We start from the raw sequence: 17,435 nt of genomic DNA on the forward strand, positions 1-17,435 counted from the left end.
TCTAGTCTTGAACCTGAGTGTATACTCAGTGCCCTGTATTTCAAGTAAAGCTGTGACAAATGCAGTAGGAGGAACACAGTACTAGAAGGGTGGTGGTGTGGGGGGAGATGTATGCTTCCTTCAGACTACAGTGCCCTTGTCTCTTTACCTTTTTTTAAAAAGGATTTTAAGTAATCTCTACACCCAAACTTAGACCTTGAGATCTGGAGTTGTGTGCTCTACCACATGAGCCAGGCAGGCGCCCCTCCTTATTTATCTTTTGAGGCTAAACTCAAAAGTGCCTATATTTCATGCAAGTTTTTCTGATTTCTTTAAATCCTATAAATGCTGCAATATAGTCTTTCTCTCTTTGGCCTATACCTGTGCATGCTCTGCCCCTTTCTTCATTTGTACTTCCTTTGCAAGAAGTATCCGTCTGATCTTAAAGTATTGTTGGTTTACCTTATTTAGACCCTCCCTAGTTGTGTGTCATCCCCCCACCCCCCCACCCCCGGCCCCCTGACCTTGTTATAAATGTTCTGTAAGAAGAGTTGTCTTACTCAGCTTTCTCTCAACTGCAGTACCTTGTTTGTAACAAGTACTCACTAACTGTTACAGTAAAAAGAAAAAGTACAGAGGAGGCTGGTAGATGTTGAAGATACTAAGGGAGGGTTTGTAGATCGGAGTCTTCTTGAAGCCTCTCTCTTCCCCCTCAGGAACGTCAGCTCAGAGAGGAGTGAAGCTCGTCGGAAACTTCGTGAATGTGATGGTTTAGTGGATGCCCTCATTTTCATTGTTCAGGCTGAGATTGGGCAGAAGGACTCAGATAGCAAGGTAAGTTAATGGCTGAGTGAATTCCAGGCACAGCAGCCATGAAGGTACTTGTCGTGCAGACCTCACCATGTCAGGCTTTTAAGGGACATTAGGTATCTGTACCAACCCCTGCTCCCTAAAGTGGATGTTCACCTTAGAAGAAAACAGTTTTCTTACCTATATCATCTATCTTAAAGCTTTGTATCTGTATTTCCAAGGTTATATATATTCCTAAGTAGGAAAAAGTCAGGGCGATCCTCAGTTTTGTGTCACACACCAAATGGTGGCAGAAACCTTTATTAGTCTGAGGCTGCAAGGATTTTGAGAAGCTTGGTGCACGTAAGAGTCTTTGTGAATGATAATGGATGGGGCTGTGCTTTTTGGGGATCAGTATTTTAATACTTGAATCAGGGAAACCTGTTCTTGCTGGGAAATCACGATAGAGGTTCACTAAACCCTCTATCTTGTGTTCCCAAGCTTGTGGAGAACTGTGTTTGCCTTCTTCGGAATTTGTCATATCAAGTTCACCGGGAGATCCCACAGGCAGAGCGTTACCAAGAGGCACCTCCCAATGTTGCCAATAATACTGGGCCACATGCTGCCAGTTGCTTTGGGGCCAAGAAGGGCAAAGGTGAGTCTTGGTTCGTTGTCCCTTGCTCTTTAATGTAGGACAGGAAGGGGAAGGAACACTTTTAGCTTTAGGTACAAAATACTTGCTGAGTGGTATGTGAGTCTGCCTAGTCAAGGATGTCTCCTTGTCTGCAGCTGCTCCCTCTGTCATGTGCTTCATTCAAGGTGGTGATGGTGGTGGTGATGGTGGTACTGGTATCAGTTTGGGGGCAGCAAAGGACGAGAACTCCACTAATCTGGGGCCTTCTCCCCCATTCCTCCTCTGTGTTTTCTGTGTTTTTCTTTTTCTCCCTGCTTTCCTACTTATTTGCCCATGATCCTGTTGACATCACTCTCCTGCATTTTTCTTCCTTCCTTTCTTTCTGCTTTCCACCTTGGGTGACGCACTGGAAGATGAGTGGTTCTCCAGAGGTGAGTGGAATCTTTTAAGGCGCTTCCCTACTTCTAATTTGCATGCTTTGGTTTTAGCTTCTCTAGTATTTCCTAACCCTTCCCTATGGATGCATGTAGGAAAATTCATTTGAGGAAGACCACTGAAACAAGTTCAGCTGTTTGGAGCTAATGGCTCATGGCATGCTATTCCTGGGCCGCAGTCCCAGTTACCAGGACTCAGGACCACAGCGACAGCGGTGCTTATCCTCATCTTACTTGTCTGCTGCCTGTTTTCTGTCCTCGTTTCTGCGCAGCCCCTTGCTGGGATGGGGGAGGGGAGCTTGGTTTTCTGTTTCTTCTTTTTGGTGTCTCTCCCCTACCCCTACCCCGCGTCAGTGCATCTCTGATCCAAAAAGATTTTGACTGAAGAGTAAAAAGTACACTAAGTGGACTCTTTCTTTCTCAAACTTTACCCCTATGTCCTTTTTTTAATTTTCAAAGGGAAAAAACCCACAGAGGATCCAGCAAATGATACAGTGGATTTCCCTAAAAGAACTAGTCCAGCTCGAGGTAAGTTAATCTTTTTATTTTTAGTCTCTAGGAGTGTCATACACATAGTCCACAGATGAGTATTGGGTAGCCTAACTGTAGACTGTGCAGTATGATCACTGTTCTCTTTCCTCCAGCTCTGGATGTGGAGTGATGGTGAAGCATTGGGAAATTGGTATTGTAGCAGTAACTTATGAAGGACTTGTTTTGGCAACTTTTCAGATTATTGGAGGGTGGGTAAGGTTCTTATGGCAGTCCAGGCCAGAAATGTAGGTGCCCTAGGTATCCACTATAGTTCTTAGTCATTACCTGTTTTAAGAAGCCTCTTCCTCACAGTTTGGGTGTTTATATTTATCAGTATAGTGGGTTTAAAATTCATAGCTCTTCATGGATATAAAAACTTTACATGTTGTTAAATCTAGGATAGGCCCTTTTACTTAATCACAGTAAAGGTAGGGGGGGCAGAATGACTCAGTTAAGTTAGAAACAATTCATTTGAGATGAGGAATCTGTAATCCTGAGTGCTGTCAGTGGGCAAATGAATCCCCCGAATGTCAAGGCCAAAGTAAACTGTGAGAGAGGAGCGAGAGGAGTTGCATATGATGAGTTGATGTCTGTTCTTCTACCAGGGATGAATTGTTCTTAAGAAGGCTTGGACTCAAGACTCTGAGTTGGTTGTTGGGTAGGTGGGAGAGTATAGGGAGCTGATGGTTCAGGAGCATAAATCCGTCAATCCAGAGTATTGAAGCTGGACGTCAACCAGCCAGAGCCTGGCACGCAGGTACTGACTAGCTTTCTCTGTTTTTCTGTCCTTTCTTGTGCAGGCTATGAGCTTTTATTTCAACCAGAGGTGGTTCGGATATATATCTCACTCCTCAAGGAGAGCAAGACTCCTGCCATCCTTGAAGCCTCAGCTGGAGCTATCCAGAACTTGTGTGCTGGACGCTGGACGGTGAGTACCTTTTAGAAAATGGATTTACAGGTGGAAGAACTCAGCTAACTAGTTTGCCGCCATTTGTAATCTGTTCCACCTCTTTCCATGTGTTAATTTCTAGTATGGTCGATACATTCGCTCTGCTCTGCGTCAAGAGAAGGCTCTTTCTGCCATCGCCGACCTCCTGACCAATGAACATGAGCGTGTAGTGAAAGCTGCGTCTGGAGCACTGAGAAATCTGGCTGTGGATGCCCGCAACAAAGAGCTCATTGGTAAGGAGTTGGATGTGAACCATTTGTTCAGCATCTAGTACAGAGTCTTTCATCTAGCTGATGATATTTAGTTTATTACTGAAATGACAGAGGAGGGATCCCAGTAGCTCTCTGTAGTTTGCAACTCCAAGCGTTCTAGTTTAATCATTCTTAGTAAGATAAGAAGTGATGACTCTTCAAAAACAGAACAGAAACAGCTTTATTTAATAAGCATGTCCTTTGTTAGTAGGCATTGTTAATAATTCCGCACATTCTCATTGATCATGACCTCTTTACAGAGGTCCAGTTTTTGTTTTTTTTTAATATTTTATTTATTTACTTGACAGAGATCACAAGTAGGCAGAGAGAGAGAGAGAGAGAGAGAGAGAGAGAGAGAGAGGAGGAAGCAGGCTTCCCACTGAGCAGAAAATCCAATGTGGGGCTTGATCCCAGGACCCTGGGATCATGACCTGAGCTGAAGGCAGAGGCTTTAACTTACTGAGCCACCAAGGCAAGGCGCCCTAGAGGTCGAGTTTTTTATAGAATAAGGAAAAAGGCCCAGGAAAGAATTTAACCTAATTTGTCCAGAGTTATAGGTGGGCTGTGGCAGAGCCCAGTTTTTTGTTAAATTCATAATGACTATTTTATTGAACTGTTACAATTTAAATATGTATGCTATCTTCATTAGACTACCTGAAAAAACTAGCATATTTGATACAAAGTATTCATGTTGTTTCAGTGTGTCTAGAGGAGAGAATAAATGAATAAGAAAGACCATGGATTCATGGCTATTCCAGGTCCTTTGCTCCTCTGGTGTGATAATACTACAGCAGAATGAAGTTGATTTCTGGGAACAATACCACATTTTCAATGATCAGTGTAGTTAAGTGTAGTCTTGGGCTCCTTACAGCTGAACTTGGCTTGTGTCTTAATGCTATAGGTAAACACGCTATTCCCAACTTGGTAAAGAATCTGCCAGGAGGGCAGCAGAGCTCTTCCCAGAATTTCTCTGAGGACACCGTGGTCTCTCTCTTGAACACCATCAATGAGGTTATTGCTGAGAACTTGGAAGCTGCCAAAAAGCTTCGAGAGACACAGGGCATTGAGAAGTTGGTGTTGATCAACAAATCAGGGTGAGTTTAATGTGTAAAATGACACCTGGAAGAGTTTGAGTGTGAGAGGGGGGAGCTGCTAGGAAGGAGCGCTCCCCTTTTGCTTTCTAAGGTTATTTCCCCTTTTTTATATGTAAAGAATGAAGAGATACGGCTCTGTTTTTTGTCTTGATGTTGAGCTATCAATTGATAACCTGCTTTTTCATCAAACATTCGTTTTGTGTGTGTCAATGGTGGGGACAGAATACAGAGCTTGGTGAATATTTGCTCCTGCCCATTTTGGCATTTCTAGTGTGACATCGTATTAGAGAATACAGGTTCTCAGCTTCTTCCCTTGTCTTAACGTCCAAATTCCATCTGGTGTTAACTTTTCTCAAAAGGAACCGTTCAGAAAAAGAAGTCCGAGCAGCAGCACTTGTATTACAGACAATCTGGGGCTATAAGGAACTACGGAAGCCACTGGAAAAAGAAGGATGGAAGAAATCAGACTTCCAGGTAGAGCAGCTCTGGGGCCTTAGGCGTGTACTTTTTTGTCCTGGGTCTCATGTACCACTTTGTCTTTGGTTTCTTCTTCTTCACTGTCACAAAAAGTCCTACTTTATCCCAAGTCTCTCTTAGTGAGGAAATCATTTGGCTTACCCCTCCTTCCCAAAAGAGTGGTGTCTACGCTTCATTTGCTGCCCAAACAGCTGCAGTTTTCCTCTACATCACAGCATGCTGTCAGTGCTGGTCGTGGCGGAGGAAGGTGGCCTTTTTGACTTTTCCCCAAATCTGCCATAGCCCTTTGAAGGAATTGGCCAGAGACTGTGTCACCTTCTGATGGTATGAGTGTTTGGTCCCTCTCTCGTCTCCTGAATACCATCAGGAACATAAATAGAAGCTGTAACATCCTAGATTGTTTCACTTTATGGGTGTTTCTTTAACCTGTATGAGTCCTCTTTCGGTAAGAGTTGTATTTGAGAATAGGGACCTAATGGTGTGTGCCCGCTGGGGAATAAGATGTGGGTGAATTCAGTATTCTCTGACGTGTTGCATTTTATGTTTGCCTCCAGGTGAATCTAAACAATGCTTCTCGAAGCCAGAGCAGTCATTCATATGACGACAGCACTCTCCCTCTCATTGACCGGAACCAGAAAACAGGTACAGTATCCAGGGGGCATACCCCTCTGCTTTTATCCCACCACTGCTGTTCTTTAGTGGGCAGACTGCCTGAGGAATAGAATACATATTTATTACTGAATGAGGGTAGTAATACTTCACCTGGGGATTGTCCGAGGCAGGAGCCCGGGTGGGATTCTCTGTCCTTGCTTGCAGGCTTACAGTGACAGGGCAGTGAACTCTAGTCTCACCAAATTCTCTCTTTGAGAGAGAACAGACCTCTGTCATTGTACAAATGCAAGGTGTACAACACAATGATTTGATATATGTATATATTGCCTAATGATTATTTCTTGCTTTTTAAATTCCCATGTAATACCGGGTAACATCATGGGCTGTTGAAAACTTAGAAAATACAGACAACCAGAAAAATAACAACAACAAAACCACTTCTATTACCCAGAGATACTGCTGCTCTTTGTGTTTTTATTTTTTGCCATGTGAGCAAATACATTTTTTCCCAAAAGATGAATTATATATTTTGTTTTATGAAATGTTTTCTTTTTCATGGAATTGTATACTGTAACTCTTATTATTATTTTTTTTAAGATTTTATTTGTTTATTTGATAGACAGAGAGGCAGGCAGAGAGAGAGAGGGGGAAGCAGGCTCCCTGCTGAGCAGAGAGCCCAATGCGGGACTCGATCCCAGGACCCTGAGATCATGACCTGAGCCGAAGGCAGTGGCTCAACCCACTGAGCCACCCAGGTGCCCTGTAACTCTTTATTATTTTGATGACACTTGGCTTTTGCCTCAGTCAGGGCTCTTGAAACGTGGTGTGAGGATCCATCCCCATGTTTGTTGACTTTTGTGCCAGTTGTGTCAAAGCCCTGGTGGTGCACACTGGCAGTGACGCCAGGCCAAATCAGTCATCGCAGTCTTTATTGCTGCGGACGCACAACTTAAAAAAAACAAAAAAACAAAAAAACAAAAAAACAAAACTGGTTTCACTTAAGAATATACTTGATGGAGAAAAACTTAAGGTTTTTCTAACCTTGAGTATGCATCTTCTTGAAAGATCCTGTGCTGCATACAGAGCATGATGGTCGATACAGTTGGAGTTTCCAAGTGTACTAGCCACTTTTTTTATGGACTCTAATTTTTCCTTGGGGGGGAAAAAGAAGGAAAGACCAACTACACCTATTCAGACTTGGATATTTGCTAGATATTTTTCTCAAAAATAAATGCAGTGAGCCTGTCACTTTGAGGAAAAATAAGTGACTGTAATTGTTGCCTGAATTTTGAAGTAAAAGTGGTAACTTTTTTTTTTTATTACGATTTTTATTTATTTAATTGACAGAGATCACAAGTAGGCAGAGAGGCAAGCTGTGAGAAAGGGGGAAGCAGGCTCACTGCTGAGCAGAGAGCCCAATGCAGGGTTCGATCCCAGGACCCTGGGATCACCTGAGCTGAAGGCAGAGGCTTAAACCACTAAGCCATCCAGGCGCCCCCAGAAATGATAACTTTGGCAAATTCTTATACCTGCCATTATGAGCCTGGTAACATCCCAATAATTAAAAGACTTTTTATTGAAATCAGTGATAATAGTAATGAATGTGACTTGGTTTTTTGATGTTGTATAATGAAATGTGTTAATGTGTAGATCTGCCTTACTCTGTGAACCAGTATTTTCCAAGTGACCAATGCGTGATGTTTCAGAAGCATACATAGGTAATTGACCCAGTCAAAGTGCAGGACAGACCAGTGCATTTTATTTTTTATTTTATTTTTATTTTTTTATTTTTTATTTTTTTCTTAAAGATTTTATTTATTTATTTGACAGAGAGAGATCACAAGTAGGCAGAGAGGCAGGCATAGAGAGAGAGAGAGAGGAGGAAGCAGGCTCCCTGCTGAGCAGAGAGCCCGATGCGGGACTCGATCCCGGGACGCGAGATCATGACCTGAGCCGAAGGCAGCGGCTTAACCCACTGAGCCACCCAGGTGCCCCAGACCAGTGCATTTTAATTTAATGAAGTATGAGGGGATCATTCATTTAGATTCAGGTTCCATATGTTGCTAACCTTAGAGGAACTGTACTTGTTGAGTGTTAGTATACTATCAAAGAATATCTACAGTTTATCTGAAAAGATTGTTAAAATTCTTTTTCCAGTGTTTTATCTGTGGGAGGCTGAATTTTTTTCCTATACTTAAACTAAAATTATGTCACAGTAGATTGAATGTAGAAGGGGATATGAAAATCCACCTGTCTTCTATTAAGCCAAACTTGAAAAAGATATGTAAAAATGTAAAAAAAAAAAAAAAAAGGAAAAAACAACAAAAACCTGCTTTTCTAAAACATTAAAAGTTTTATGTTGACATGGAATAACTTTCTTGTTTTAAATGAAATAAGTATTAATCTCTCAGTTCAGTAAAATAGTAATGCTTATACCATTGGCTTATACCAATGAATGCTTTTTGGTTTTTAATAATTTTTAAGACTAAAAGGGGTCAGGAGACTAAATAATTTGACAATTGCTGGCTTAGAGTGAATGGTTTCTTAGGTTAGGAGTCCTTTGGAAAGGGATCTCTTTAAGGCCCATGAGGGCTTTGTCTACTCTCTGTCACATAGCGGGTGCTCAGTAAAAATTCGATGAAGGAGAGGGAGGACGAACCAGAGAGCAATTTTTATGATGAGTAGAATTTGAAGAGTTGGTTTTTGACCTGGATAACTTTCTGACTCCGTATAGATAAGAAACCTGATCGGGAAGAAATTCAGATGAGCAGTATGGGATCAAACACAAAGTCATTAGGTAGGTGATTAATTCCTGCCTGAGGACATGGAGTAATATTTCATTGGGATGAGGACTGTCTGGCCTTGCGGTTTTTTTCTAGCACCTTCACCATTTACCATCCTGGGAGAGCATTCATTGGCTGGACATTTCCATTTGTAAGGATAGGAAGAGATTTAGTGAACCTGTCTACTTTCTTCTACATTCCCACATATGCAAAGGTTTAGGAAAAAAAAAATCATTCTCTACTCCCACCCCCACTTACTACAATATCAGTTGTGGGTCCTTAAATTGTTAAAGCCTTTCACCAGCTGGCCCCAGGCTCCCTCTCCATTTTCCTTTCATGTACTCTGTTTCAGCCTTCTCCCCCTCCCCGGTCTAATTTGCTATTTTGTCTTTACACTCTTTTGATTTTGTTCAGGTAATAACCTCTTATTGGCGTGCCCTTCCCCTTTGTTTTGCTAAATTTTCTTCATCTCCAAAGCCTTAATTAAGTCCTGTCTCCTTTGTTAGGTCCTTCCTGACTGTTGGCAGCATACCTTACTGTCTCTCCTCTTAATTCCAGTACCATTTATATACAGCTTGCTTCTGTTTAGCTTTATTATCCTATGTCCTACAAGTTCTGTTTAAGTCCGGGACCTTAAGTCAAGGACGAGACCTTAATGCCTTTCTGGAACATTTGACAAAGTTTACTTCCAACAGGGGTGCCTAATTCACACTTCTCTGCCTAATATATAGTGTACACAAGAGGGGACTATCCTGTTGTACTTTTTTCGCTAGATAACAACTATTCCACACTGAACGAGAGAGGGGACCACAACAGAACACTGGATCGATCCGGGGATCTAGGTGAAATGGAGCCGTTGAAGGGAACACCCCTGATGGTAAATTCTCTTATATACTATTGTCCTTCTAAGGCTAGTTCTGTTTTGAAACCTCCATGTTTTGAGATATAGGGGAAAAAAGTACCTGGTGAAAGACAGTATCCTTTCCTGGTAGGGGTTTTCAGGTAAAGTAGGAGTTTTGACTCACGTTGGGATTTCTTGGGTCATTCTGTGACGGTCAGGTTAGGGGAAGGTAGACAATAAATGGCAACCAATGCTGATCAATGTATTCTCATACATTACTCTTGTCTTGTCCCTGCCCTTTCTGGAATATCTTGCCCTTTTCTTACTATTCTCTTGTTTTGTTTGAGTTGACCAGTTTGGGGATTTTTCCTTAGATCTGGCACACACTCACGAGGTTTCTATTTCCTTACTAACAAATTGCATGTGTTCACAGCAGGACGAGGGGCAGGAATCTCTGGAGGAAGAGTTGGATGTGTTGGTTTTGGATGATGAGGGGGACCAAGTGTCTTACCCCTCCATGGTATGTCCTCCAGCCACCCGCAAGATCATCTTGAGGAAGGAGGCCCCTGTGTGCTGGCAGTTTGCCAATCATGCTGATCTGATCAGGCCAGAGACCCTAGTCTCAGCCACTTGGAGCTTGGGGGGTGCTGCTTCTGTGATTGTTGCCTCTTACAAGGCTGGGACAAGGCTCTGGTGATCGGATTCTCCATTACGTGCTACTTTCCTCCCTCCAGATTTGCTCAACTGTCGTTTGGTTCTCCTCATTTCCAATCCTATTAACATCTCTTTCTCTTTTTTTCCCTACAGCAGAAGATTTAGCACCACTATCTCCGCTACATCTGAGCTTATAATATATGTACTTTTATTTTTTGGTGGCGAAATGGACTGATGATTTTTCCCTTTCTTCGCTGGACTATTGTGCCAACTGCCAGGCTGCCTCCTGCCCTTCCAGCCCTAAGTGGCCGCCTTCTTTCCACCAACTCCTAACTTGTTCCAGTGAAGCTTAATTGTCCCTCCTACCCCCCTGCAGATCCCCTCCAGTTGCTCCCAAGAAGCCTGACTCAGTTATATGCGTATCTTGAGAAACTGCTGCAGATTAGCTTTTTTTTTTTTTACCAGGTCTCTCTGGGACTCTTGGCCTTGTATGGAGGGAGGGAGCAAATGGGAGTCCTCACTGGAAGCCATGGGAAGAATTGGAAGTTACATGCAGTATATGCAGTGTCCAGCACTCTGATAAACTGATAATTCTTAATCAAGATTTTTTTTCCCTGGTGGGGAAGGGACTTTTATTTTTTTGGAGAATGGGAAGTGTGAGCTCTTCCCTTACCCCAGTGACTATTTTTGATTCAAAGAAGGCTGGCAACATTGGCACATTCCACCTGGCAAGGGCCCTTGAGTAAGTGAAGGTCTTCTAGAACTGAGATTAAGAAACCTCGCTCTCCTCATCTCCAGGGCAGGGAGCGTCATGGACCTACAGACTCCATCTCTTCTCCAAGCCTCATGACAACCTGGGCTGCTGCCGTTGCCCCTTACTGAGGCTGTCCTTAATCTGCCTCTTCCATCCTGTGATAATGTCTGCTGACTTGGCCTGGCCATTTGCAAGAGACTGTAGAAAGAGGAGAATGTATCAAGGAAGACTTTTTGGGTGAGAAGGAGCAGAAAGATGTCTTCTGGGGAGGAGAAGAACCTCTAAGAGGAGTTAGTAGGAATGTACATGAATCAGTTAGTCTGAAACTGGCAGGAAGCTTTGAAGCTGGCTTCCCCCCTGCCCTTTATGTCTCCTTTTCCTACCCTTATAGCCCTTCCCTCCCTGCCTCTTCCCTGGATTGGTTGGCTGACAAAAGGACTTGATGTACATATTCCCACCCCCTTTACCCTTAAAAGGTGGAGATCGCCCCTGGATTTGCCTCTTCTTTGTGCCTTTGGCCTGGGGTGCATCTCCTCCTTCCCTTCCATGTGCCTTTCTTTGCCTCTGCGGTCTCATTTTCATGATTTTGCAAATTATATTTTGTTGCTTTCTTACCCACTATTGGCCCTAAATAGCAGAAAGGAGAGGTGACCTAGAGAACCTTAGATTCTCTGTTGGGAATTGGTAGAGCCTCTGATTTCAGCCATTCAGCTTTTTCTCAATAGTATATGGTTGGGATTTTGCAAAAATCCTGTTCTGATGAATCTCAAAATATGGGAGGAGTGAGTGGTGCGACTCTTCCTCCTTAGTTGCTCAGAATTTACTGTCATCTCTGAAGTGGCTGGAGGGAGGTCGCCTCTTGTGCCCTCCCTCCCTGCCTCCCCTGCCCCCCACCCCAGTACCACCTCCTTTCAGTTTAGTGTTTATTAGTGGGTTGGGCTAGAGGAATCAGCTGCTATGCTGGTTGTTTTTTTGTTTTGTTTTGTTTTGTTTTTAACCCTTCTTTTTTGCCTTTTACTCCTCCCCTTAATCTAAAAGCTCTGTTCAATGCAACTGGAAATCTTTATCCTTCTCTCTCCCCCTCCCCTTATAAATTGAGGCTATGGGGTAAGAGAAAAGTGCACAGCCCACCACCCCCCCCTTCCTTTCCCCTATACATTAAAATCCCTTATTTACCCCCCGCCCCCATTTCTTCCTACTCCTTTTCTGGCAAAAAGGAGCCTTTTCCCCTCTTTGACCCTAAGAACGTACTGCACAGGGGAAATTGCCCCCATCTGGACCTGGCTCCACTCTTGGTTTCTCTTCTCCTCTTTTGCTCTTTTCCTGGTGCTCTTTTCTCGGTGGGGTGTGGGTAATAGAACAGCCATGGGCTTTTGGGGACCTTTAACTATTGTTTTTTTTCTTTTTTGTTTATAAAAACACTAAACATTCAATTCCAGAGAACCAAAAATCCCACCTCCCACCGAACACTACTAAGGGGCATGTCTTCTGCTCCATACCTTTCCTGTTTTCTTTCTCTCTTGTTAATGCTTTTAAAAACAAATGAGTTTTTTATATAAATAAAGTTTTTAAAGTGTGTATGTGGGGGGTCTGTGTCATTTCTTCACTTCAAGCTGTATCTCTTCCCTCCTTTTCATCTTGGTTACTTCCTTATATGTATCTGGGTCCTTCTTCTCTCCAGAGCAGCCAGAAGGGGGTCATACCAGGATGAATTACTGTGAGCTCAGTCCCAACTCTTACCAAGCAACATTCTAATTACATGTGAGACATTTTTCCTCTTAAGATTCTTAAAAATTAAATGTGGTTAAGTAGAGCATAGGAAACTTACTGCTAACTTAGATGGGAAACTGAAGTATAAGGAACTAATGACTTTCTTAGTCACCGGAATTCTTTTGGAAATTCGATAAAATGAATGTTGAACCAAGCCCATTGCAATACACAGTCCTTTTGAGCATTTAACATTTATGACTAGAAGGTTAGACGCTACCAACTCCAACTGCCCTCCTAATTAATAAGAAAACATGTAATTAAAAGGCTCGTGTATATAAGTGAATACTGGGCCACAACGTTGCTTTTCAGGCTATCTATAATCCTTCAGTTAGAAGTCAAGGGACAGACCTATAGCTGCTCTTGTGTCCTACCAAATAATATGTGGATGGGTAGCAAACACTTGCTGGGTTGCTAGGGATTGTCTTGACCGCAGAGGCCACGGATTAAGACCTATGGAAAGAGACTTATTTTTCTGGGGCCCCTATTTCCCATTATATAATTAAAAAACTCAAGAATTTATGTCAAATGCTTGCTGTATGCCCAATCTTTAGATTAAAAATCTATAGCTTCTGATGATGGTCATGTCTCAATTTTTGTTGAACTAGGTCTTGGGCTTTCTTGGGCTAGTGAGACCAGGAAATCTAGGCATTGGAGCTGGTCCCTTTTAAAGCTTGTGTCTAACAGTTGTAGTTTTAGACTAGAAGGGTGAATCACAGAGCCAAAAAGCTATCAGAGTTTGCTTTCCAAAGGGGTTTGGTAGCTTCACTTGAGATGGTTTTCTATCTCTGTGGAAAAAAAGGCTACTGGTGAATACCCTTCTGTTGGAGCATCATCTATAACCATTTTATAGTTACTATCCACTGTATAGTTATTATCCACTGATATTGAGCTATAAACAGAACTTTCTGTTCTCCCTCCTCCCTGGGTTGGTCCATTTGTTTCATCTCATTAAATATTTACTGAGCATCTTCTATGTGCTAGGTGTTGTGGATGTTAGGGTGAGAGAATGAAACAGATATGGACACGTCCTCTTTACAATCCATGTGAACTCTGTGTGATTAAGATCTGTGGTCTTCTATTTATTTTTTTAAGCTCTGCACCCAACATGGGGCTTAAACTCAGGACCCCAAGATCACGTGAAAGCCCCTTGCTCTACTTTCTGAGTCAGCCAGGCACTCTGTTTTGTGGCCTTTTCAAAACATTTCTCTGTTCCTATCTAAAATAAGGTATTAAACAGAATGATCTGTAAATCCCCTAGATCTCTTAAGTATCTTATCTTGACACCGATTTAGGAATGCTTGGAAGCCCGTTGCTATCTCCTACTAACAGCAACTTGAGGAATCCCATGGATTTTGTCAAGATGCTGATGATGTTCTTGAACCTTGAGAGCCCAATTTTTTTCTGGAAGTGGTTATAGATGATGCTGCACTGGTCTTCTGTCTCAGTGAGGCTTCCCCCCACCCCCCGCACATGTTCGTGAAATAGCTAGCTGTAATGGGTCCTGCTGAGACAAACTTTCTTGCCGCTCAAAGCTGCCACCTCACTTGGCCACTTGTTCTTTCTTGCTGAACTTCAAGTACTTTGTTACAAAGTGGAAATATCTCCCCCAAGAAGAACTAAGGACCGGCCAGCCTTTCTAGGTCATTATTTCTCAATTTTGTCTTTCTATCTGAAGTATAAGATAGTCGAGATTCATCTTGGTATTTTCATGGATAGACTTAATAGACCAACAAGACCTCACTTTCTGGATCTGAACAAGTACACAAGAATTACCTGGGAACCTTAAAAAATGCAGATGCCTTTGTTCTATTTCCAAAAACTGATGGGGAAAAAAAAAGTGACTCAGGAATCTGAAATCTTGATAAGTCACCTAGGTTATTCTGATGCCTGTGGTCAGTTAATTGCAACTTGAGACTGTGGTCTAGTTAATGACTTAGTTGAAGGTTTTAGCCTCAAACTGGAATCCAGGATAACTGGCTCTAACCACCCTGGCACCATTGCTAGTAACATGGTGTATGTGATGATAATCACAGCATGGGAGAATTCATAAAGAAAACTTGATTTCCAAGTAATGAATTGCTTATAGTTGAATTTGAGATAATAGTGATAGGCTGGTGTGTAGGTAGGAAAGACTTCTTACCTTGCAAATTGTCCTACAGATAATATCTAGGCTGCAGAGAGGTGAAGCTAGTCCTTGATATGGGGCCTGGTAGTACAGAGGGAATCTTCTGGAGTTGCTGACTTTGACGAGCGTGTCACTTCTGGCTACAAAGGGTACCTGGACTGGAGAGCATGTGGCCCCACTGGCCAAAGTCAGAGAGGTGTGTCCGGAAACTTAAATCACTCCTGAAAGGCAGGGTACCTCAAAAAAGGAAAAAACATTGTAGGAGTGAGTTTCTTTTACTTTCCTGCTGTCTGACAGTCACTTAAAGCATTAGGTCTTAAGCTGACCCACTTGGAAGTTAGAGGCAGACGTGGATGGAGAGAAAGCTGGAGGAAGTGAGGTAGGGAAAGCGTGAAAATAATCATGTCTGTCTGCATTATATCCGGACTTAGTCTTTTCCCCTCTTCATGTGGTCTGAAGTGACCAGGACCAGCTATCCACAAGTGGACGAGTCAAGAGCTTTACACTTGTCAGTATACATCGTAAGAGCTATAAACATCATTTTAAGTGTGGGGTTTGATTTTTAGCTAAGGAAAATCATTTTAAGTGTGGGGTTTGATTTTTAGCTAAGGAAAAAGTGCTACGTTTCTCTCCATATACATCTCTTTGTTGAAAAGGACAGGTTCTTCCAGTGAGGATGCCGAAGAGAATACTATCTTGCTGTTTGTCTGCAGATACTCTAGTGTTCATGGGCATAGTCTGAATGCCCTAACGGTGGTTGTCCCTGAGGAAAAGAAAATCTGGATTATTTGTGGTGAAGTGTGAGGCACTTACTCGGCTCTTGTCTTGACACCTTTTCCCCTCCACCTTTAAGGCAAGGCAAGGTTAGCACTGGTCTTTTGTGGACTTTGGGCTGTCGGTCTTTTTAGGACTTACCCTTCTCAGAATTAAGGATGGGCAGAGTATTGTGCCTATAGCTGGGACTAGTTCAGGCTTCTGTTGGCATTTTGGGTAGATTAGATCATCTGAAATGTCATTTCAGCAGAAACAAGCAAGATGCTGGGTAAATATATTTATAAATAATACTTATGAACACATTGACAAACAAGCATAAAAATAAGTAATCTAAAGATCTTCAAAATGAAGTGAAAATTGGAATCCTAAGAAGTAAGCAATTGCTAAAAGCTAGCTTTTACCCAGAGTTTTTGCCAAACTCAGCAGACTTTAAGCATCTATTTTAGTGACTATACAGGGTATGGGAAACAGGAAATGAGTTTTGCAGGTGACTCCAGGTAAAGCTGGAATACCTTCAGCGTCAAGGTGAATAAGAAATGAACTCTATGGAGGGGAATAGCAATAGCTTGTCGTACATGGTGCTAGATAGAAGGAAGAAGTACAGTATCTTCCCTGAGAATTCATAGCCACAAGATGGCCCTCTGGGGGTTTTCAAAACAAATTTTTATGCACTGTCTGTGTGGTCCAAAAAATTGTAAGTGGGGAATTTAAAGTGGTACTTATTTGGTCATGCCTCCAGGGGATTTCCAGAAGCAAATGCAGTCCTGGTAATGGTTCAGTTCCCACAGAGAGACTCCTAAGGCAGATGAGCAGTCCTGCTCCAGAATGATGATGCACAGAGATCAGGCCCCATAAGTGAAAAAGATGGACAGAAAGACACAGAGGCCAATCCTTAAATACTTGAGATGTTGGCATTTTCACACAGATTGTAATGAGATAACGTTTTGATTACAAACTAAAGTTTGAAAGTAAGAGAGGATTGCAATCAGACTTGAAAAAAGCCATTTTCAATTAGGAGAAAGACAAAGTTGAACTAAAAACTTAGATGAAACAGGTTGGAGAAGTTGAAGGGCTACAAGTGAAATGGAAGATAGTTCTCAACAAATTATCCAGAATGAATTCCACAGAAGAAGAAAGAGAAGGAAGAATGGAAAATAGCAATGATGTCGAGGTTGGGACAAGGGAATAAGCTTTCATGTACATTATCTGCAGCTCCAGGAGGAAATTAAAGGAAGAGGCAATACCCAAAGATAGGGATGGCAGATAAATTGTCAGATTTGGTGAAAGGCACCAGACCTCAAATTTAGGAATCCCAGTGAATTCCAAACAAGATTAAAAAGGAACTCATTTCTAGAGACAGAGTGAGATGCAGAAAACTTAAAATCTTGAGCAGCTAGAGCAAAAAGACAAACTACCTGTGGAACACAGCCCAGATGGGTAACTTCTCAGCATTAACAATGAAAGCCAGAAATGGGGAATTCTAACCATTCATCCTGTTGAGAACAAAAGAACTGTTATGGAAATTGACACTTAGCAGAACTTAAAGAAAGGGGGCTAACAATATTTTTGGACCTAGGCAAGGTTTGCCTCTCAGAAAAGGTAAAATCTACAGGATGTTATTGAGGCAGAAGGAAAATGATCTCAAGTGGCAAACCAGATTCAAGAAAGGACACTAAACAAAGACTGGTAAATGTTGGTAAAAGGAAGAAAGCATTAACTTAGAGCAATATGTAATTTGTGAGAGGGGGATATGAACTGGAATGAAATACTGGACAATAGCATGTCAGGGGTGATGACAGTGCTAATTTAATCTTCTTATATTCAGGGGTAAAAGATACTAAAGGCTTGTGTGAAACTATGCATATTAGCTAAATAGCTGAAAAACAGACAGCATATAAGTTCCAAACCATTTTTTTTCCCCCAAAGATTTTATTTATTTGACAGGGAACATAAGCAGGAGGAGTGGGAGAGGGAGAAGCAGACT

At 42.2% G+C, this 17,435-nt stretch overlaps 1 protein-coding gene across 9 annotated transcripts in view; it reads left to right on the forward strand.

The window, feature by feature from the left end:
• Positions 1-13,125, forward strand: part of CTNND1 (catenin delta 1) — a 49,151-nt gene extending 36,026 nt beyond the window's left edge. For 5 of the 9 annotated variants that reach the window (XM_044259355.1, XM_044259356.1, XM_044259357.1 and 2 more), the window contains 12 exons: positions 696-813; positions 1,270-1,423; positions 1,816-1,833; positions 2,296-2,364; positions 3,168-3,295; positions 3,399-3,549; positions 4,469-4,661; positions 5,021-5,135; positions 5,693-5,780; positions 8,485-8,547; positions 9,307-9,410; positions 10,182-13,125. In XM_044259355.1, the coding sequence (XP_044115290.1) occupies positions 696-813; positions 1,270-1,423; positions 1,816-1,833; positions 2,296-2,364; positions 3,168-3,295; positions 3,399-3,549; positions 4,469-4,661; positions 5,021-5,135; positions 5,693-5,780; positions 8,485-8,547; positions 9,307-9,410; positions 10,182-10,193 (1,213 nt within the window). In that variant the 3' untranslated portion in view covers positions 10,194-13,125. Of the gene's footprint in view, positions 1-695; positions 814-1,269; positions 1,424-1,815; positions 1,834-2,295; positions 2,365-3,167; positions 3,296-3,398; positions 3,550-4,468; positions 4,662-5,020; positions 5,136-5,692; positions 5,781-8,484; positions 8,548-9,306; positions 9,411-9,807; positions 9,895-10,181 lie in introns of all 9 variants that reach the window. The other 4 variants (XM_044259364.1, XM_044259359.1, XM_044259358.1 and 1 more) reach the window with 4 other exon arrangements.
• Positions 13,126-17,435: the final 4,310 nt, after the last annotated feature.

Source organism: Neovison vison, chromosome 7 (genome assembly GCF_020171115.1).
Source record: "Neovison vison isolate M4711 chromosome 7, ASM_NN_V1, whole genome shotgun sequence".
Taxonomy (NCBI): domain Eukaryota; kingdom Metazoa; phylum Chordata; class Mammalia; order Carnivora; family Mustelidae; genus Neogale; species Neogale vison.